Raw genomic sequence first — 23,319 nt, forward strand, 5'->3', positions numbered from 1 at the left:
CGTTTTAGCATGGCCATGCGTGGCCACCTCTTACCCATATCCACGCCATCTTCAAGCCCATCTCTCTTTCTCTCTTTCCCTCTTGGAGCTCCCTCTCTGGCCACCTCGTACTCGGTGAGTTTCTACAGATGGGCGTTCTCAAAGACATGAGCTGCAGGGGTGGTCTCTCCGCCAAAGCCAGCGCCACTATTTCCGCCGCTGTTCCGGCGCCAGAAGTCCCCACTCTGCGCCATTCCAATCGACTATCTCCCTAACACCGAGATCCATGCATGCAAGCCACCCCACCCCTCACCTTTTCGCTGCATGCGCCGCGTCGACAAGGCGCCTGCTCACCTCGCCAGACACCATCACCCGCTTCGGCCATGCGGGCACTTGCATCAGCCACCATGGCGGCAACGTCTTCTGGATGCCGTCGGATTGCCGCCGCTGCTCCTCTCTCCATGGTGCTGCCGGTGGTGGAAGCTTTCCTTTGAGGATGATACCCAGGCGGAGAGGCAAGCTGTGAAGAAGATGAAGTCTTGGGCTTGCCCATGACGGATTTTAGGCTTGAGAGGAAGCCCAGCCCAAGCATGTTGATGGAGCCATGTCATCTCAAATAAGTGGGTTGTGAGGGGAATGGGTGCCTTGGGCTTGTCCATGATGGAAAGGGATTTGGGCTTAAGTTGGAACACTAGACCCAAGTTTGTGATGGAGTTTGGGTTTTGGGCTTGCCCATGATGCTATTGGATTTGGGCTTAAGTTGGAACACCAGGCCCAAGTTAGTGATGAAGATGGATGCCTTGGGCTTGCCTAGGGTATGGACTTTGGGCTTGAGTAAGAGCCCGGGTCCAAGCATGTTGGTAGAGGGCCTCATGCTCCTTATGCTAGTCACCCTCATGGCCCAAGTCCATGTTGAGTTAGCCCATTTGGCTACTTTATTTCTAAGCAAGTTTTAAATCTCTAATCTTAGTAAATTATTAACTTATTCATGCATTTTTATTTTTATTTTTTATCTTATTTTATCTTCACTAATTTAGTTAACTCATCTTAAAGAAAATTGAAAGTCAAATTATTATTGTTAATTATAGTTTTATCTTGAAGCTTATATTATTCAATTTCGCTAGCTTAAACATTATGATTATTTATTATTATTATTTTTTCGTGTATATCTATTTATCATATTTTAAAAATCTCGTTTATTAAAGTCAAAATTCTAATCCTTCAAAAACCCCGTGTCTCAATTTAATTTTTCAAAAGCTCGTTTAGATCTTGTTTCCATCAATTAAAATTATTATCCCATAGTTATATAGTTATTTAAGGTCTAATATTTCGAAAATCCCATGTTTTAATTTAATTCTTAAAATATTCGTTTAAATCTCATTTTCATTAAATAGAATCAATATCCCATATTTATCTAGTCTAATCTTTCAAAAATCCCATGTTTTAATTTAATTCTTCAAATATTCGTTTAAATATCACTTTCATTAAATAGAATCAATATCTCATATTTATCTAGTCTAATCCTTTAAAAATCTCATGTCTCAATTTAATTATTCAAATATTCGTTTAAATCTTATTTCCATTAATTAGAATCATTATCCCGTATTTATTTAGCTATTCAAAGTCTAATTCTTCAAAAATCTCATGTCTTAATTTAATTTCTCAAATCCTAAAAATTCTACGATTCGTTTCAACCCTATTTTCATCAAACAGGATTATTATCCCATATTCATCTATTTATTTAAAACCTAGTTCTTCGAAAATCTCTTGTCTTAATTCAATTTTCAATCCCAAAAACACTACCGTCCATCTTCGCCTAAATATTATTCTCGTTAATTAGTACTATAATCCCATACCTACCTATTTATTCAAAGTCATATCTTTTAAAAATCCAACGCCCTAATCCAAATTTTCAATTAGAGAAATTTCACTATTTTATTCGTTCAAACATTATTTTTGTTAATAAATATCATTATTCCATATCTGTTTATTTATTTATTTCAATCATTAAAATTCAATTCTTCAAAAACCGGATTTCCAAATTTAACCTTAAGACTCAAAATTTCCACCCTTCACTTTTATTCACTCAAATATCATCTTTGTTATCATTGTTATAAATTTCACGTTTACTTATTTCTTTCTTCTAAAAATTCCAATAATTAAAGTCCAATTATTCAAAGATCCGACTTTCAAACTTAATTTTCAAAATCCCACTATTCACTTTCATCCGTTCAAATATCACTTTCGTCAAAATCCGATTTTCCAATTTAATTTTCAATCTCACAAACCCCACTATTCACTATTCATCCGTCCAAATATCGTTTTGATTAATTAACAACGTTATTCCATATTTACCCATTTATTTCTCTTAAAAATCTCAATCATTAAGGTCTAATTCTTCAAAATTCCAATTTCTAAATTTAGCTATTTGAAACTCCAATTGTTCAATCTCCAAACTTAATTTTCAGTTTCCCATGCTCCAATTCCCGTATTTATCCCGCTACTTATTATTATCATTATCATCTTATTCATTATTTCTATAAATTCCGTCTTCGAATGATTTCTAAGATTTCCAATTTTTACACATCAACTTTCATAATTTCTATTTCTCAATTAACTTACGGTTCTGACCTCTTTCAAAATTCAACTCCCAAAGTCTCAATTTTTGCAGCTTAATATTTCTTTAAAATTCTGAACCCTCAAATCGTTTTCAAAATTCCAACCTCTTTCAAATTCAGTTTTCTAAAAATTCACATTCTCACGTTCAACCTCTAAAAGTCTAATCTCCAAATAAACTCTAAAACTCCAATTTTCTAGTAATATTCGAGATTCCAATTTTTTCAATTAAATTTCAAAAATCTAATTTTCTCCCGAATAGTTTTAATTCTACTTTGGCTTTCAAACAATCTTCTGCTCCTCTAGACTTTAATAAGCAAGCACGAATTTTCCACAATTCCGAATAATGGAATTTATGGGATTAATTCAGGCAATATAAATCGGGCTTTGGTGGGGGCCCCACATACACGTTTTTATGATTGATTGATTAATTAGTTGATTTGATGGTCGTACATGATTGAGTTATTCTGCTCTATGACATGCATGATATTATTTCTTAATTGTGTGCTAACCCCCTTTCTTGATAGCGCACTGATCATTTGATGTCAAGGTATGCTCCGCTCCTACTTCGATCGTTCTTATTGAGTATTTTGATTTTCACATGAGCATGGTCATTCTAGGTATTCATTGATTTATTCATCGATTGCCATGATTGCTTCATTTTATTAGTAGAGACCCGTTTTTAGGGGCTTAGAGGGGTGCTACGGTCTTTACCGTACCTTCCCGATGAGTAACCTGACCCCCGAACCCGATCCGGTTTTTCACAGACCACCTGTTCCAAAACAAGGAGTCACACTTAGGGTTTTTCTTTCTTATTTTGTTTACCCTTTAAAAATAAAACAAAAATAAGTGGCGACTCCAAGTCATTTTCTTAATAAATAAAAATCATAATTTTTCAAATTAAAATCGAGCTCGCCATCGAGTGGGAAACGCATGAGCCGAAATGCGGGGTCCACATCGGGTTTGTCATTAACCCACCCAAATTGTAACCCTATAAATAACAACTTATATATATATTATAGTGGTAATTCGTTTTGGTGGGTTACATTTGTATGGTGTTAAAGCTTAGACATTCATTAAAAGTTCAACCTTAACATGACACAATAATAATTAGGTAAAAAATATAAACTTAGATACGATTTAATTATTAAATAGATGATATATTTAATAATTAAGTCAAGTTACGTCTTGTATAAATCTATATGATTAACCTCCATACTTGACATATTTATAATCTAATTAGCTTATTTATTAAAATTGAATTTGAAATGAGCCAAATTTAGGTTAAGTAGATTAAAGTTATAGTTAGGTTAATCAGCATGATTATTAAATATGTCAATTCAGGGCAAATTTGTCTTATGTAATTTGATTAAAATAAATAAATAAATAACCTATTTATTAAACAAATTATGCAAGTCAATATAAATTTGACCCAAGTATAATTATACTTAACTCAAATACAATTTTACTCAACCCAAAACCACGAAAACGATATTGGGTTCAAATCATATTGGCGATCGCATCAAACTTCGTCACGCCTAAGTTAGATACATCAAGAAAATGATAAATATAGTACATTACTTATGATTGATAAATAAAAACTATAGGAACATCAATCATATTGTGAAAGAAGAAATCAAAACAAGTTTCTCATATCCTTCTCATTCTTCTTCAAAGATCATATTAACTCCCAGTTACTTATTGGAGAATGTAATAAAAATTTTCAATATATTTACATTTGATCAACTTCAATGGGATAGTTTTTTGGTTCCTTAAAATAGATGAGAGGATTACTTATTGATGGTAGCAAGAAATTGTAAAAAAAAAAACCGATGCCAAAAAGGAGTTATTTTGAATGGTCAAAGGTACTTTAAAAAAAAATTAAAAAAAAAAATCAAATCCCCCTAACTTACCTTGATTGTTGAACAAAATTAAATCAAATAAAAAACCAAATTTTATCTTTATCCACGTATATATATTTATTTGACTAGCGTATTGTGACCAAAAAATTAATTAAATTATTGAAATCAAACAATTCATATTGTTTGGTTTTTTGTTACAAACATTGAATTCAAATAATTAAAAGAAAAAAGAAAACTAAAACTAAAAGTTATGGAACATAAAGTATCTTCAATATAAATCAATCAACACATGGCATCTGGAAGCGACACACAGGACAGTGGCAACTCCTCTCTAACCATTTAACAATGCAATCACCATGAAAAACATGAGAGCAAGGCATCCGGACAACTTGCAAACCGATTGGCAGGCTTTCCAAACAAATGGAACAGTCTTGTGAAAGATCAAGTCCAACCCTCTCCAACTTATCAATGGATGATTTAGTCGCCGGCACGGTCTTGATCATTTGATCCTCTTCCATCTCCATATCAATATCCCCATGGTCTTCCTCCCCATATAAATCCAAAATTTCCCAGAGCTCTCGGCTTTCACTAATGTCAACTACAATCACATCCATGATGAACACAGAAATTGATCTCACAATAGGCGGTTTCATGGAGCGAGCCAAGGCGGAGACTTGTCGTATGATACGTACCTGGTCGTCGGGTGAGACTCCATAGTTTCTGAGAACGGGAGAAAAGAATGAATCAGCGGCAGGATATGATATTAGCCCGTCGTGCCTTATCTTGAATATTTGCTCCATTATAAATATATGATCTTCTTTAATAATCATGCCCATAGTATCACCAGGCGTTAATGGAAAGTAGTATTGAGCTGTCTCGTATCTCAGCAATCTGATTGGGATGAAGTCCCAACTCTCCACCCTCTGTATATCATCCATCACAAGATGTTCCTGGTGCTTGTAGTTAGGCATCTTGAAAATTAAGGAGCTATGATATGTGGTACATTACATATATAGGAGTGGTCATGGCCATAGCTTAGTAAGTAGAGATGAAATGGGAAACAATGATTTACAATTCCACAAGTAGTTCTCCACTTTTAACTGTGGTTGTTTTTCTAAAAGTAAATAACTCTAATTATTTTAACTATTAATTAATAATTAATCTTATTTGTTGATATGGTATATATAATAATCTATTTATATTTTATTATCTCATAATTTATTATATTCTCTCATTTTATTGAAAATAGAATTTTACGAAATTAATTTTTATAATAGTTAAAAAATTGGTTAATTATTTTTAAATTTAAATGACTTCATCTTTTTATTTATTTTGTAAGCGTTGGCAAGGTAAAATAGGAATCAGTTGTTGCATGGGTCTGATCACTGCAATGATGTGGATCCTATCACTATAGTGACATGGCAAAAAAAAATTGAGAAGAAAAAATGTGTTTTCATACACTTAAAAAATAAATAAATAAAATCATAAAATAGTAATTCAGACTTATAAAACTTGAATTATTTTTTAGAGGGTTATTATTTTGTAATTATATAAGAGTATGGAAATTCAATACTCCTCTATATTCCATATGGTTCTTAGGCACACTATTTCTCCTTTTGTGAATGGGATGATTTGGGCCAATGGATTTAGTTTTTATTTTATTTGCTTATTTATTTGCTTATTTATTTATTTATCAATTGGGATATATACAAAGTTATCAAAAAACTTTTTCAACACTTACATAAATATATATATATATATGATTTAAAGTTTTTTTATGAAATTAAGGAAATTTATATTATTTTTTTATCCTGATATTCATAATATAATATAATTTGTTTAGTATGAAGGATATTTGTGTTATATTTTAATTAATGAATTATTCAATATATTTAGTATATTCGTACAAAAAAAACAAGGAAAACTAGTCTTGTCTTTTATTTATTTTTTAGCAAATACTTATGAAAATAATATTCAAATAATAAAATATTATCCACATCCCATATTTTAGCAAGGGATTTTCTTGCGTGGGATTACCTAGGTAATTGCACGGCTAATAACGATTACAATGACAAGTAAATTCCCCTCTTCTATATTATCATAAAATGAATTAACTTATCACTAAATTGATCTTCAAAATTATGACTTCCAATTACATGTGACATGTATTCAAAATGCGACACTTAGCAAATTGAGAAAGTTACAAAATTTAGTCTTAGAAATAAAATCATATCTTTCAATTAAAGTCATCAAAAGAAAATTAAAAATAAATATCTTTTGTTGACAAATTTAAGGAAATAAATCTTCTCATTGAAGTCAAAAGAGAATTAAAAAAATAAGTATTCTTTTATTGACAAATTTTTTTAGGTTATGTTTGGTTCTTAAAAAGTACAAAGGAAAGAAAAAAAAAATGCTAAAAAAAGTGAATTTTTTATGTTTAGTTTCACTGTGGAAAATATAAAAGAAAATAAAATATAATTAAAATTAGTTAAATTTCTATACATTTTAAAATTATTTTATCCTTATATTATAGAGGAAAATAAGTAAAATGAATTTGAAAAAATGTATAAAAATAATTTATTGATTTTGAATTTATTTTTTATTTTCCTTTGCTCTTTCTTTTCTTTTATTTTTTCTCTTTATTTTCTTTCATTCACATTTTTTCTCAAATATTCTAAAAACCAAACATAGTTTTAATGAATGAGACAAGTTGTTAAAATTAAGGAACTAAATTCTTTAAATCAGGTAACTAACTTTTAAAAGATTACAAATTTAATTCCTTAATTTCACCTATAAAGGGTGAGAGAGTTTATAAAGAAGAAAATGTTTCATAAAATGTTCCTACAAGTCTCAAAAATTGTAAAACAATTACACGTGAGCTCTTCACCTTTTGACAAAGTAATTTAGGAATGAGTCACTTTAGGTCTTTAATTGACTTTCAAATCTGCATTCGGATTGTAATCAAAGCTAAAAAATTAGAGGGAAGATATATTTTTTATAAACAATATTAAGAATGAGATTGTACCTCACAATCAATTAATTTTTAATACAAAATTTTTATTCTTATAGATTTTTGCTAATTTTGTAGGAATTCATGAAATTTGTTTGTACATTTCAAAATAAAAAATATTAGATATTGTCATGATCTTTGTATCTACTCTCTTCTCCATTGAAATTTATGCCTCATCTTTGTATCTACTCTCTTCTCCATTGATATTTATGCCTTGGTGGATATGCTTTTTGTTGGCATGCATGTAAAAATTAGAGGAAATTGGGGAATATCGCCTATATATATATATATATATATATATATATATATATATATCAGAAATCAAGGAAGCCAAACAAAATAAGCAGAGAAGTTTGGACGTGAATTTTTTTGGCTTTTTGAAAAGGTTATTGGTCCATGGTTCGACAATTGGATCGGTGGTCGTGGTTGAACAGTGACAAATATATAGTTTGTATTTTATTGAAATTAAAAATAATTATAAAAAATTATATATATCATTAAAAATCAATAGTATTAATTTTTTTCATCTTTTATATAAATAATATTAATATTTTAAATTTTATTAAATAAAACATTTATAATACTTAAATGTGAAAATACAAGTTAAAAAATGGAGGAAGAAACGGCAAGTTTAGCTAATTCAATGGCCAGATTTCAAAGTAATAAAGGAGATATTGTCGATGTGTGTGCTCGCGCGTGTGCATGCATGCATGTGCGCAGGTGTGAGTGCAAGCCCATGAAGAAAGCTGATGCCCTAGTCAGGATGAACTGGATCAAAGGTAGAAGAAACTCCAATAAGCTCAATGACCAACTGCTCTGGAACCTTGAATGTCATAAAGAGATAGGAGCTCGCAAACACAAAGGGAAGGGCAGCACTGCAGGTCAAGTATCAAAATCTCAAGTTGGAAATATGACCTCCGTTATTATATGATAAACCAAACATAATAATAGAAAGGTAAAGACAACGGAAGCTCAAGTCAAGGACCATCAGAAGATGCAGTTAATCCTTGTTTAAAGCTGGGCAGAGGTCTATGTTTGTCCCAATTCCACGGTAAACTAGATGCATGAAATGTAGAACATTGTGAGCAGAAGACAAATTTAGAGAAACTTTTGGCAGTATAACTGATGCAGTACAGAAAATAAAATGCAAGGAGAGTATGATTGAAAGGACCTTAGGAATCACTCTTAAAAACCTTAGGCTTCACACCCAAGTACTCTTTGCATCTCACAAAGGAAAGACTGACTGCTGAAAATTCATTCATTCCTTCCAAAAGACTAATCAATTACTAAATAAGACTTTTCTAGGAACTTATAACTCCTTGGAACTAGACCCAGTAAATGCAACTTAAAAATGATAAACTTGGACTGATTACTGACCACATTAAAGATTGTTGGAAAATAATAATAATAATGACTGAAAATGGTAACTTATAATTATTGACTAAGCCCATAACTTGATTTCTGAAAGTACTTCCTAGGTTGAACCCATATTGACTTATATAAGATCCCAACTAAGCTCATTATCATCCAGAGAGTGCCAAATTAAAGCTTGGTCCTTGGAGTCCACTCCTTTGCGCCTCTGATAAACTTTTAAAGCCGCCACTTCTCTCTATCAATAACGAATGTTTGGCAAAGAAATATGGCTACAGGTCCTAGCCAAGTATTACAAAATGAAGTCCAAAGAAAGAGCTAGAGGTGACCATTTATATCAAAATTTGAGACTGAGAAAGTAGAGGTGAACAGTGTACAAGAGAGGGGCTTTACCAGTCATAGACAAGCACCAGAACAGAGAATCAACAAGGAGAATGGGGTACCTAGAAAGCTAGCATGATGTGTAAACAACCATGGAGAAGAGCCTATAGCAGTTGAAGCATCACATAATTGCAGAGTGGGCTAAGATCAGATGGACTATTTAAACGCTAAAGCAATCCCAATAGCCGTGGTAGAGACTAACAAAGGCAGCAGGAGAACAACCTAAATGTCCCAGGTCCAGTCAAACAACAACCGAGAGCAACAGTTTCTCTGGCCTTAGGCCACAAGCAGACGTTAAATTGGAAGCAACAATGTCACTCTGTATGGGTATATTGTTTGGTTTAACCTAATCATATAAAGTACTTATCTTTTTGTTCCTCTGATGGTGTATACCTTGTGACATGGTCATTGACCATGTCACATTGAATTTCAAAGTCAAAAATGTGAAAAGGAAAAATAAGGTGTCATTTGGATCATTTCAGTCTATATGTTGAGCTATTGTTTTTCAGATCATGAACTGTTATCCTATATAAACAACGTTTCACATTTTCATATTTCCTGTAGCCACAACAATTTGGAAATTGGAAAGTTTGAGAAGAAGTACAAAGGAAGAAAGTAGAGGGAAAAATGAGAGGAAAGGAAAAGTCAAAGAAAACAAAAAATAGATTTTAAATTATTAAAGGTCAGTTTGGCCATGTTTTCTTAAATTTGTTTTTAAAAACTGTTTTTAAGTTAAGGAATAAAAAACAGTTTTTAAAAACAAGTTTCAAAAAGCATGGCCTAGCGGACTCTAATAGACTTATTAACAAATTCAATGCATTAAGTCTAGTTTAATTTGGAGTTAATTTGCCTAGCAAAAAAAAAAATTTAAATAATGATTATGTAGAAGAGAAATAATAGTGTGTGTTTTTCTATTGTTTTTAAAAATAGGTAAAAACAATTTTTACCTGTTCTATATTTCACTTTGTTTTTAAAAATTAGAAATAAAAAACAATAATCAAACAGTGTTATGAATTTTTAAAAACTGTTTTCTGTTTTTAAAAACAGAAAACAGTTTTTAAAAACTCCACCAAATAGGCTCTTAAGGTTTTCTCCACCTACTTCTCCAAATTTATTTTTCTTCTTTTATTTTTATTAAAAGAAAAAAAATTGAAAATACATAAATTTCTAACTAATTTTCATTATATTTAATTTCCCTTCATATTTTTGACAGTAAATCAAAAAAGAAATTTCAAATGCCTACCTACTGTTCTTCCTTTCCCTTGTACTTTTTGCAATCCAAACAGAATCTTAAAATCTACACAATGCTTCTGCCTCCTAGGAAGACCAAATTATAAACACAGCTTTAAAACCATTCAACAAAGTCATTTAGCCAATGATCTTAAATAATGAAGACCTCAATAATAGAAAAAATATGACTATGATCTAAAAAATACGACATAAGATGGTCTAGGAAACACACACACAAAAAAATAAAAGGGAACATATTTGATGAGGTTATGAATAACTTATTCATGTTTGTGCAATTATCATAAAAGTCTGTTCAATACAGTATCAGCGAAAACTTATTGCACTACAGCATCATAAGGAATTAGATGACTAAATCTGTTGTTACTTCAGTTAGCAAGATAACGAAGAGGATTCAATTCTGCATCTTCAAGATACTTGGAAATTTATTTTTGATGAATGGTAATATGATATTCTTCCATTGCTACATTAGAAAATAGATGAAAACTTGTCATAGGTTAAGCTTGGAGATTTTCTTTAAGCTAGAAAAAAATCTAAGATGTGACTCACCAACTGAAAAAACCAAGGAGGCCAGCAGATAAACAACTTCAAAAGCTGCAGCTCAACTGCTTACTGTTCTTCACTAGCAACAGTAGTTGCCCTTTTCAGTTGCTGCCACCATCAAAAGCAATGATCAACCTTTTTCTGATGACTGTAACCCCATGGTTTGTGGGTGCATTGGAAGGTAGAGTTGAGGAACATAACCCTCTTTTCTCAGCTCCAAGAAAAGATTCTTCAGTAAAAGATAGATCTGAGAAGACTGTGGGTGACTTCTGTCTGCAGCAACAAACATATGGGTGGTGTTATTGACATCTATCCAGCTGCAACCAGGTACCTTCTGCACTCCTCTTTCCTTCATCAAGCTCCGTATCTTAAGAACACTCTCCCATTGCCCAGCATTTGCATGTACATTTGATAGTAATACATAATATCCGGAATTTTGTGGATCCAAATCAAATAGATTTCTTGATGCCACTTCTGCAAGCTCAACATTTCCATGAAGTCTACAAGCTCCAAGTAAAGTCCCCCATACACCAGCATCTGGACTGAATGGCATGCTATTTATCATTCCGAAGGCTTCATTCAAACGGCCAGCACGTCCAAATAAATCAACCATGCATGCGTAATGCTCCATCCTAGCCATTATACCCAATTCTTCAGTCATGCAACGAAAGTAGTGAATTCCTTCATCAACTTGCCCCGCATGGCCACAAGCAGATATAATGGCAAGAAATGTGACATGGTCAGGCTGAATTCCATCTCCCAACATTCCATGGAACAGATTAAGAGAGTCCTTGAGGCGACCATGGTTCCCATAAGCAGCTATAATGCTATTCCATGAAACTTCATTCTTCTCTTCCATCGTGTCAAAAACACGGCAAGCAAGGTCCAAGTTCCCGCATTTAGAATACATGTCTATTAATGCACTCTCAGCAAAAAGGTCAGATCTGAACGCACCTCTCATCATAAAAGCATGGATCTCCTTTCCATAATGGAGTGCTGGTAAATTTGCACAAGCTGAAAGAGCAGCTGATATGCTCACACAGTCATACTTGGTTCCTGCCATCCCCATTTGACGGAAAAGATCAATAGCTTCTTCAGGTTTGCCATTCTGGGAACAGCTTGTGATCATTGAATTCCAACAGACAGCATCTTTATCAGATATTCCAATAAAAGTTTGATGAGCTAAGTCCAATCTTCCACATTTTGCATACATGTCCATTATTGCACTTCCTACATAGCAGCTTCCTCCATGTCCATTCTTGAGTATGTGACCATGCAATTCCTTCCCCAATGTCAAGGCAGCCAGACCAGCACAAGCAGGTAAGACACTTGCCAGTGTTACTGAATTGGCTCTCATTCTCTCTTGAAGCAACCACCGGAAAATTTCCAAGGCATTGTTATTCATCCCATTTAGTACATAACCTGAAATCATAGCTGTGCACACCACAATATCTACAGGGGTTCTTTGGTCGAAAATCTTGCGTGCCATCTCCACATCCCTGCACTTAAAGTATATATCAATAAGTGCACTCTTCAAAAACACATCCAAGGACACACCATTCCTGATAATATAGCAATGAATTTCCTTACCTTGTCTGAGAGTTGCCCCTTCAGAAAGCAATGGAAGGAAACTTGAGAATGTGATAGAGTCTGGTTTCATACGAGCAGAAATCATCTCATGAAACAAACATGAAGCCTCATCCATAAACCCATTCTGGACATACCCAGAAATCATCCCATTCCAAGTCACCAAATCAGTTTTAGGCATCATATCAAACAACCTACGTGCGTCAAACAAGTGCCCACATTTTGCATACATGGCTAACAATGTGTTTGCTACTGGAGAATCCATCTCCAACCCAGAACTGACAACAAGCCCATGAAGCTGTGAACCAAAATTAATCATTATCTCAGAAGCGCAGACAGACAGAACACAAGCAAATGTTACAGAATTAGGATTAGTTTCAGTTCTCCTCATTTCCATAAACACCCCTGTAGCATTATCCCAGTCCCCATTTTTCACGTAACCATTAAGCATCACATTCCACAAAACACCGTCTTTGCTCGGCATTCTATCAAACAAATAACGGGCATCATGAATGCAACCATTCTCCGAATAAAACTTTATCAAAGAACTACCCACAAACACATCCAACTCAAAACCCATAAACTGAATCTTATCATGAACTACCCTTCCCAAGGCCACGCTATTCAAGCCACCACAAGCCTTAATCACATAAGGAAAAGTATATTTATCAGGCAAAGTGCCACAGCCCAACATCTTAAAGTAAAACAACAAGGCAAAATCAAACTGACCCATCATAGTAAAACCCCTAATCATCCAATTCCAAGGCTCAGAACACCAAAGTCGAAGCTGATAAAATATGTTCTTAGCATCTAAGAAGGCACCACAAAGCACATACATCCCCAAAAGCTTGGTACCGAGAATCCCATTGTAGCCAATTCCGTTGACAAGCATCTGGGCATGGGCCTGGCGACCTTGTGAGAGACCAGAAGGGTCGGTACAGGTTTGCAAGATTGATACAAGTTGGGGTGCCAAAGAGTCATCATTGTGTATGGAGAACTGAAGTGGCTTTCCAATGTTTACGGAATTTGTGTGAAAGGACTTGAGCTTAAATGTGGTACTTGGTAAGAAACATTTATAGATTGAAGATAGATTTTTGTGGTGCATTTTGAGTGAAACACAGCATCTTTGTTGGGAGAAATTTAAAAAAAAGTTTTTTGGCAGTCTGTTCAAAATGGAAGGAAACAACCTTTATACTGCACTCGGGGAAGGTTATCAAGTCATTTGGACCAAGGCGTGGACTAGGCCTGCCCTGTGATTTAAGCTCGAGGCCCAGCCCTTGCCTCCTCCCTCTTTCTCCCTTTGCATTTTTAGGGGACAAATGGAAAAGAAAAAAATAGCTGAAGCTTCCATATACTTATTGTTCTCTATTTTTAAAAATAGAGTTTATGTAGCGGTGAGATTTAAAAATAATTTTATTTTTATTTTTAAAGATAAAAAACTATTTTTTAAAATTTATACTACTATTTGATAGTTATTACTTGAAAACAATTTTCAAAAACAATGTGAAATGGAGAATAAAAGTCTATTTGGTCATGTTTTCTTAAACTTATTTTTTTTATAAAAAAAAAATATATCCTTTAATTTAAAAATAATTTTTAAAAATGAGTTTTATAAAATATGGTCAAACATACTCATGTTTTCCTTTTGTTTTTTAAAAACGGATGAAAACAACTCATATTTGTTCTCTAAAAATTATTCTTTATTTCACTTTATTTTTAAAAATTGTTTCCAAAGAATAACGGTGAAACAATATTAGAAATTTTTAAAAATAGTTTATATTTTTTAAAATACAAAATTGTTTTTAAATCACCTAACCAAACAAGCTCTAAGCTTAAGAAAATGAAGCTTTAAAGCTTTATTTGAAAAGTATTTTTGAAAATAGTTTTAAAAAATAGCTTTTGAAAAATGAATTTGAAAATTATTATATAATGTTTTATGGAACAAAATTTTGTTTAAGGACTTAAAATATTCTTAATCTAGTTTGTATTTTTTAAATATTTTTAAAAACATAATATTTATATGTAATATTTTATTTTCAAATATTCTTTATATTTGTCTAATTATTTATTAAAATAACCCTTTAAAAACTAACAACAAGTAAAATTGTTCTCAAGAAACACCCTAATTTATAATTTTTTATAACAGAAAGTTATTTTTTGTTTTTTTAATTGATGATAATGTGAAACATAAAACTATTTTTGAAAACAACTTTCAAACATACTCTAATAGTAGTTTTCACTTTTCTTAGAAATAAAATAAAAAGTAAAAAATAATAATAATAAGTTGTAGACTCCAAAATTTGTCCAAATTTTATTTTTACATTGATTTTGAGCCAAATTTTGTCCTTAAATTTTAAATCTTGATTATATGTGATATTTTTTACTCACTCACCATTTAATTCTTAGTTTTTTTAAATAAAAAAAAAATTGTATAATGTTTTATTATTATTATTATTATGTTTTTTTTTTTTTCTCTCTCCTCTCTCCTCCACCTACCCTCACCTACCCCTTACCTTCCCTCATTCCCAATGCCACCCCCCCATCTCATCTCTTCATTTTTTTTTGAATTTTTTTTTCTTTTCTTATTTCTTTTCCTCATTTCTTCTTCCCCATTCTTCTTGATTTTTTTCCTTCCCCCAAGACTACACTGGTCGGCCACACGCATACCCTCTCTTCCCTCTTTCTCTCTCTTCTCATTTATCTTTTTTTTTTCTTTTCAATTTTTTTTCTTCTTCCCATTTTTTTAAGGGAGGATCAACTCCCATTTCTTTCCCTTTCCATTCTTTCTCTCCTCCCATTCCTAGCCGGCAGCCCATCTCTTCTCCCCATTTTTTTCTTTTTTCTTCTTCCCCCAACTCCCACATAGGCCGAGACCCATTTTTTTCCTTTCCCATTTTTTTTCTTCATCTTCTTCCTCCCCCACAACACACACTCCACTCCACTACGAACACCTGCATAAGGCCCGCCCTATTTTCTCTTGCATTTTTTTCTTCTCCCTACAGTTCTCCATCCCTACACCCATTCCCGCCGACGCCTTTTTAGACATCCCTCCATCCCCATTTTCTCTCATTTTCTTCTTCCTATTTTATGTTTTATTTATTTTATTTTGTTTTGTTTTGTTTCCCAAAAACCTGTCAACCATCACTGTCGTTGGTAGGGTCATCGATGAGCCACTACCGGTCGGCGACCCCCTTCTCTTTTCTCTCATTCCCACTTTCCCCTCATACTCATTTTCCATCATCATTATTATTTTTACTATTATTATTATTATTATTATTATTAAGAGAATTCTACAATGCCTCCGGATGTAGCATGCCTCGGTTTTTTTTTTTTTTTTTTTATAGTCGTTGGATGAAACAAGTTAAATCTCAACCATCCAAATGAAAAGGAAAAAAAAAACCAGTTGAAACTAGGTACCTCCCCCCCTAATTTGCTCTCTTCTCCTCCATAGCCGGTTGTGTAGCTTCTCTCACCCTTATCTCGTGCTCTCATTTCCACTCATTCTTCATAGCTGATCGTGTAGTTGTTCCCCATCCTATTCTCTCACCCATTTCCAGTTTTCCCCCCGCCTAATTTGTTTTCTTCTCCAGTCATCATCCATAGCCGGACCGAGTAGTTTCTCCCTCTCTTGTTCTCTCTCCATTTTCCTCTCCCCCCCTAATTTGCTATCTTCTCCACTTATCCTTTATAGCCGAGTCGGGTAGTTGTTTTCTCCCCCTTTTGCCAAGTTTCCCCATATTTTCCTCTCTTCTCCATACTCGGCTCTTCTCTAGGTACTTGTGTTTTCCACTCATCTCCATTGGCTGTTATTTTTGGGTGTTTTCAGTTGTCTTCGTGTTTTGTTGGATGTTTTCATGTTGTTGGGTGTTTTCGAGTGAGATATTCTAGCTGTTTCGGGTGGCATCTTTCCGAGTTCTCTCTTTTCTCCTTATCCTCATTTGTTTATGTCCATATTTAATTTTCATATTTAGGGTTTTTTTTTCGGGTTTTGAAGTAAAGAGTGTGAGATTCCTACTCAGCCTCTCCTCTCCATAACCCTTGTATTTTCTTCATATTTTATATTTTGTTTAAGAGGTGTAAGGGGTGTTTTTGGGTTCTAAATTTTGTGGTTTGAAGACCCAAATTGAAGATATAGTTGGAAGAAGGAGAAGACGACGTGTAGTACTAAGATAAAGACAGCTGAAAAGGACACAATTTTTTGTTAATAAAAAAGCGGTTGTGTCGTAATTATTTGTCGAGTTCTATATTAAGAAAAAAATAGGAGAATTGATAATGTGTTTTACAATATTGTATCCCTTATATTTCATGTTTTTTTTATTAAATTTATGGATTGATCATATTAATGAAAAATAATGTCGTTAGATCCATAATTGAACATTGAAAAAAAATTATATGTTAATTTTGTCACCATTTAAAATGTAGAGATATTTATGGAGGATTTTGTAGTGGTAATGATATTTGTATTTTATTTGGTATTTGATTGATTGTAGTAAGATATGAATATAAAATTTATTGAAATGTGAAAAAAAAACTTATGTTGAGATAATGTGGTGGTGAAAGTATGTTTGATTTATTATATCTGAAATCATATTATAAAAATTGACTTAAATGCTTTGATTTAATTTTTAGGAGCGAACGCGATGGTGTTGAAATTGTTAGAAATCCAAAGAGACTTATCGGAGCTTGAATACATTACTAGTAAGGGAAAATAGAAATATTTAAAAGAATATGTTTTTTTATTTATTTTTTTGTGGTTTTTATAGTTATATTTGTTTGAAATTGTTTTGTAGTAACGTTGGTCATGATAAAAAAGAAGGATAAATGAGTGAAGATAAATGATGATGTAAGGAGTAATATTGTTATGGCTAATATAATTACATTTTAAAATTAGAATTTAAAGTAAGTGACCAATTAATGTAGTTGAGAAAAAAATTGAGCAAGAAGTGAAATTCACTTTCAAAAGTAGAAAAAGAAGATTTCATGACAAAGCCAAAAGAAAGTTCAAAACAATATTTATTTCAAAATGGTGTGGGTCCAAAGATAAATTTTTTGTAATGAATATAAAATTTCATTACTTATGTATTTGTTGCAAATTATATTAATGTAAATATGTTTGATGTTTGTGTATCTTTTTAGTTATATCTTCAAACTTGATGCTCACTCGAGCAACTAATTAGAGTTATTGAAGAATTAGAACCAAAGCAAAAAGCAATCATAGAAGAAATAGGATTTGGTAGTCTCTTGCAACTTCGATGTAGGAAAATTGATCATGGGTTATGTTTTTGGTTGATAAATAGTTTCAATTTGAACACTTATATGTTAGAGGTGTATAATACTTGCATCAAATTATCCTCCATTGATGTTGAATTTATTATGGGATTGAGGGCAAGAGGGTTGAAGATTGACATGAACAAAGATATTAGCCATAAGAATGATTTATGTAAAAAATATTGTGATAAAAAGGGGCAATTGCCATTAGTGATGTTAGAAAATCAAATTAGGGAGGATAAAGAATGTGGAAACGATTTCAAAGTTCATTTTGTATTATTTGTGTTGGGCGCATTATTGTGCCCAACAATGAAGCTTTTTGTGAAACATTCTTTCTTACATCTTGTGGAAGACATCGATTCAATAAAGAAGATGAATTGGGTTGAATTTGTGTTATCTTATCTTGTACACGGGATTGAAGAGTTTAAGAGGAAACAACAAAGTGGGGTTCTGGTTGCTTATTGTTTTTAATGGTAATGTCCTTGTACATAATTTACATCATAGTGAATTTTGAATTTGTTATAATAAAATTTGTGAACTAACTACATATCTATGTAAAATATAATTGCAGTTATTCTACCACGAACATATATTGTTTGAAGAGAAATTTCTATCGCCATATACTCGACCTTCTCCTCGGATTACTGCTTGGGGAGATGATGAAATACTGGATATGAAACAAAGATTGAAAAAACTGAATGGATATGCAAATGACAATGTAAGTTATAGTTTCGAAAGTCGTTTAATATTGGTTTAAGTTTTTAGTGATTTTAGATTTGATATGTGTTATATTTTGATGAATATATTGTAGGTCAAAATATGGGTGATACAAAATGAGATAAGGGATTGCATTGATGAAAATGCGATGACAATGGAAGGGGAAAATGAAGAGGATGAGAAATTTGAAATCAATCCAAACAAATATGTTATTAAACAAGTAAGTTTTACAATATTCATCGTGAGTATCAATATTAGAAGTGAACCCTTGTATTATGATATTATTAATCAAGTTCCTATATATCACTAGGTTGATGGTGGGAGTTTAATGGAGATGGATAAAACCTTTCAACAATTAAAGACACATCTAATTGATTTTTCTCATGGTGCAAGTAGGAGTAGTTGTGAAAAAGTTTTTACTGAATTTGAGGAGAAATATATTACATTGAAAGGTCTCTTCCTTAGGTCAAGCGAAAAACCTTTGAGAATGCATGAGGAGGGAACGAAGAATAACATTCTCTCATGCGAGAAAAGTTTGGAAGATGAGGACAATAAGAAAGGAAATGAACATCATGTTCACACTTTGTCAATTGACAAGTTATGCACTAAGGACTTGAATGGAAAGAATGAAGATGCATGTGCTACATCAATTGAAGTGCATATCATTCCTAATGAAAATGTAGATATTTTACCTCTTCCAATAAAAAAAAAACTAGAAGAGACTATGGAAAGGTATGTATCATATAAAAGAAAAAATTATTTTCTTTACAACTACTTAACCATTACATAGTAAATAGATGTATATTAATGGCATTTTCCATATGAGGAACCATTACGAGCACTATGTGGTTTTCTTGAGCATGTCATGAAAACACGTACATCAAAGGAGTGGAAACCAAGTAAATTCAAGGTCTCCCCGTTTGTACACAATTTAAGGAAGATGGGAAAACGTCAAGTATCAAAGGTCTAATACAAATAGTTTAATATCATGTTCTTATTTTTTATACTCAACATATATAGCTAATAATTATGTCTTGTTTTCGATTTAGTCAATCTCCATGTCCATTCGTGAAGACGTGGTGGATGCTCAATCATTCAATGTACTTCAATCTCTTCTTGTTGATTATGTTTTCAATAAAGCATTGTCAAAAAGGTTTGTAGTGTCTTGATTATTCATAGATACATTGTTACAATTTTAGTCTTCATATTTTTCTAATTAAGTCAAGAATGTTTTAACATATTATTATTTTAGTGAGCTTTTTGTTGACTTTGATCATGAACATGGAGTTCGTGGAGATTTTGAGTGCTTATGTCCTAGACAAAATTTGTTGGATGTTGTAAGTACCTACTTTATTTATATCAAATGCGTGCTTTATTAATTAAATAAATTTATTGAAGTTATTGTTTAACAACATGTAATAAATCTAGAAGCATCAAAGCTAAATTATTTTGAGAAGTAATTCATAGGCATACGAAGTATCAGATGCTATCTTCCCACAACATTTTCAGTAAGCTTAGATTTCTCTTGTTGTTTACTTACATATTAAGTACAATATACTAATGTTCGTATTATGTTATATTATTAGCAAATGATTTTGTGCGGGAGTCCTCATCCTTTTTTTTATAGAAAAACATCCATCGTGAGTAAGTACATTAGCGAATTGGATGATTGCGAGAAGGTTAGTAATTATTTGTAATATTTAATTACATATATCAAATTTAGAGTAGATATAGTTTTTGCCTACAATAGACTAGATATTTTGTGCCCCAACTCATAGATATTTTTTTTTAACTTTACAACTATTTATTCCAATGCATGACGATTGCCTTGGTCATTGGAATTTTTGCGTCATTGACTTTAAAAACTCTCATATCCAAATTTTGGATTCATTGCGATTAAAAACTCTCATATCCAAAATTTGGATTCATTGTGATCAAAAAGTTGGGACGAGTTCCGGTTTAAGAGTGTCAAAACAATGGTATCGTTTCAGCTATTTGTTTTCCTTTTAATTTGTTTTTTTTCCTCTTCCACAATTATTAACATTTTCAAAATTAATTAGGTTGAATTTTGTCAAACGTTCTTCAAACTGTATGACATAGGGAAAGATGTCTTCCAATTCTCCATTGATTGGGCTCCTTTGATTTCAACCCAAGATAATGGGTTAGTTTGAATACATAACTCACATTAATATTGTTTATCTGAGCTATAATCATACATCCATTCAATAAGTTGTTTTGTTTTTCTTATATTTTTCTTAGGTGGGACTGTGGAGTGCATGTCATTAAACATATGTAGACATTCGAAAATGGTGATTCCATGAAGGCCTCCAACTTATGTAATTCTGTTAAAATACGTCGAGAAATAGCAAGTGATTTAGTTTTACACAAGGGAAACATAGAAAAACAAACCATTTTGGCTATTGTTTGTACAAAGACATCCACACGAGCAATGAAAAAATTACTATTATGATATTTATTGTTTTTCTAATATTTATCATTTCCATCTCCATATATGGTCATGTTGATTGGGAAGTTGTGACCTTGGATAAGCATACATGGTTCATGATCAAGTCGATTTTATTTGAATATGGTATACTCTTCTTTCAATATGGTCGGCAAAATGAAATTGTAATATATAACATCATTCATTTTCAACATGTATGATTTTCTACGATCTGTTAGGTATTTAGATGTTTTTTTTCCCTATATAGTTTGGGTTGATTTTCAAATATATATATATATCTATACTCAAAAGTATATAGTGAGTACCGGTGGGAGTATAGGTTAGCCGATTAATATTTAGCATTCAACAAGTGTGAATTATAGCAAGGACTTGTAAAGGCAGTGTTGACTAGTTGAGGAATGAGCTAAAGCCGGTAAGAACCGGTCGACCGGTTAAGTTGAGTGCAATGGCTACTGGCCATGGAATTTTGACAACCGGTAGAGAACATTCCTTAATCGGATAATGACTTTATGGATGCAGTGTCTATCGACAAAGGATTTATCCCGACCGGCTGAGGAAACGATTGAGGAGCTCAAATGACCAGTTGATGAAATTTCTCAACCGATTGAGAAGTTATTGGATACAATGTCAACCGACTGAGTAATGAAGACGACCGACATAGAAGAATTCTCAACCGGTTGAGGCCAAATGACAATCGGTTGACTTGTTGAGTGCAATCATGCAATTTCTTCGTACGACTACCGTCCAATAAATAACTATAAGTGGTAGTGGAAATTTTTCAACCAATTAAGATTGGTGATTGAGCCATTAGGTACAATTAAAAGGATTGGAAATGATGGAAACTAAAATTCCAAATTACCGAATTATGATTTACCTATTTTGAGTTATATCACTACATTTACCTTTTTTCATATGAATTACATCAAATCAATTACTTTCGTGTAGTTAATTCATAACCACCTAATTGCCAAACTTTAACCATATTTTCCTTTAATTATATCTACATGCACAACTAATTTTTGGACATGATATAAATGAATCAGTTTCCCGTTTGACCAATCATTTTACCACTTATTATCAATTAAATTATAAATCTAGAGGATAGTGCATTCTATCAATCAACTTGACTCTGGTTTCGAATTCATACTTTTCATTAAATACTAGGTTTAAAAGTACATATTACCCAAAGTGATAACGTCAAATGATAGAAATACTGATTTAATGCATGCCATCCCTTACTCCATTAAGGAATAACAAAAAGGTTGCATATCCTTTTCATTTGGAGTATTGTTTGGATCCCCATCTTCACATGGTGTTGTAAGAGTTTCCTCACCTGATCAAATTCAATGTTTAGACTCGTAAGAAATTCATAAATCTAATTTTTTTTTTAATGAAGTCTTTTAGTATGGTTGCATCATCATTGTAATTCATCTTAATAAATGGATAATGATCCATTTCTTGCCATAGATTCTTCAACTAATCGTCATATTCGATGATAGAGCGTCCTCTTTGTTTTGTGGCAATGGTCTTAATTCTAATCTTGTAGACTTGTGCAACATCCCAACCTTAGAATATGTATGTCGAACTACTTCTTACATATATTTGGTGGTGGGTAGAAATATTCAAGTGTTGTTAATTTCTGGAAACATTGAATTCCATAGCCAAGACATGACCATGGAGTCTTCTTCGTCCCAAGCCTCAAATCTAAGATTCCCTTATTTGGATCTAATACCAAGTAGGTGACTCAATTTGCTCTTTCATTTTAGAAAGATTTGAACAATTAAACTAAGAGCACTTCAAAATATTTTTTCCATTCAATTTATAACCTACCTGAATGTTCTACAAATCTCCCATTGATAGAGGATTCACGTTGTCAATCACTTAAGCCAATATTGGTGTTGTCAACAATCTAAAAAATGGTGAGTAGAATTTAGAAATAATTTCAAAGAAAAATATAACAGAATGCCTTTAAAATGACAATGAAGGTTATTAAACTATGGTTAAAAAACATAAGAAAAAGAGTATTTGTGAACCCCGCATTTCGGCTCATGCGCTTCCACTCGATGGCGAGCTCAATTTTTTTATTTGAAAATGATTTTATTTATTAAAAGAATGACTTGGAGTCGCCACTTATTTTTGTTTTATTTTTAAAGGGTAAACAAAATAAGAAAGAAAACCCTAAGTGTGACTCCTTATTTTGGAAAAGGTGGTCTGCGAAAAACCGGATCGGGTTCGGGGGTCAGGTTACTTATCAGGAAGGTACGGTAAAAACC

At 32.4% G+C, this 23,319-nt stretch overlaps 2 protein-coding genes across 3 annotated transcripts; both read right to left on the bottom strand.

Annotated features, from left to right (window-relative positions):
- Positions 1 to 4,733: 4,733 nt before the first annotated feature.
- On the bottom strand, positions 4,734 to 5,415 carry LOC104880573 (uncharacterized). Its single transcript, XM_010657540.2, has one exon. It carries the CDS (start codon positions 5,393 to 5,395, stop codon positions 4,736 to 4,738), a length of 660 nt encoding a protein of 219 aa, XP_010655842.2. The 5' UTR covers positions 5,396 to 5,415; the 3' UTR covers positions 4,734 to 4,735.
- A 2,676-nt stretch (positions 5,416 to 8,091) lies between these two features.
- On the bottom strand, positions 8,092 to 13,889 carry LOC100264679 (pentatricopeptide repeat-containing protein At4g21300). Of its 2 annotated transcripts, XR_002030966.2 has the most exons (2): positions 11,017 to 13,889; positions 8,092 to 8,342 (listed from the first exon to the last, which is right to left on the bottom strand). XR_002030966.2 is itself a non-coding variant. In XM_019222445.2 (1 exon), exon 1 carries the CDS (start codon positions 13,700 to 13,702, stop codon positions 11,141 to 11,143), a length of 2,562 nt encoding a protein of 853 aa, XP_019077990.1. In that variant the 5' UTR covers positions 13,703 to 13,889; the 3' UTR covers positions 10,866 to 11,140. The 2 variants fall into 2 exon arrangements, 1 of the variants encoding a protein (XP_019077990.1); XM_019222445.2 differs by lacking the exon at positions 8,092 to 8,342 and having other exon boundaries at positions 10,866 to 13,889.
- Between the last annotated feature and the right edge of the window lie 9,430 nt (positions 13,890 to 23,319).

Source organism: Vitis vinifera, chromosome 10 (genome assembly GCF_030704535.1).
Source record: "Vitis vinifera cultivar Pinot Noir 40024 chromosome 10, ASM3070453v1".
In the NCBI taxonomy this organism is placed as follows: Eukaryota; Viridiplantae; Streptophyta; class Magnoliopsida; order Vitales; family Vitaceae; genus Vitis; species Vitis vinifera.

Bases quoted from the DNA above. Each gene is read 5' to 3' on its own strand.
- LOC104880573 (XM_010657540.2), bottom strand. From the start codon at position 5,395: ATGGATGATATACAGAGGGTGGAGAGTTGGGACTTCATCCCAATCAGA.
- LOC100264679 (XM_019222445.2), bottom strand. From the start codon at position 13,702: ATGCACCACAAAAATCTATCTTCAATCTATAAATGTTTCTTACCAAGT.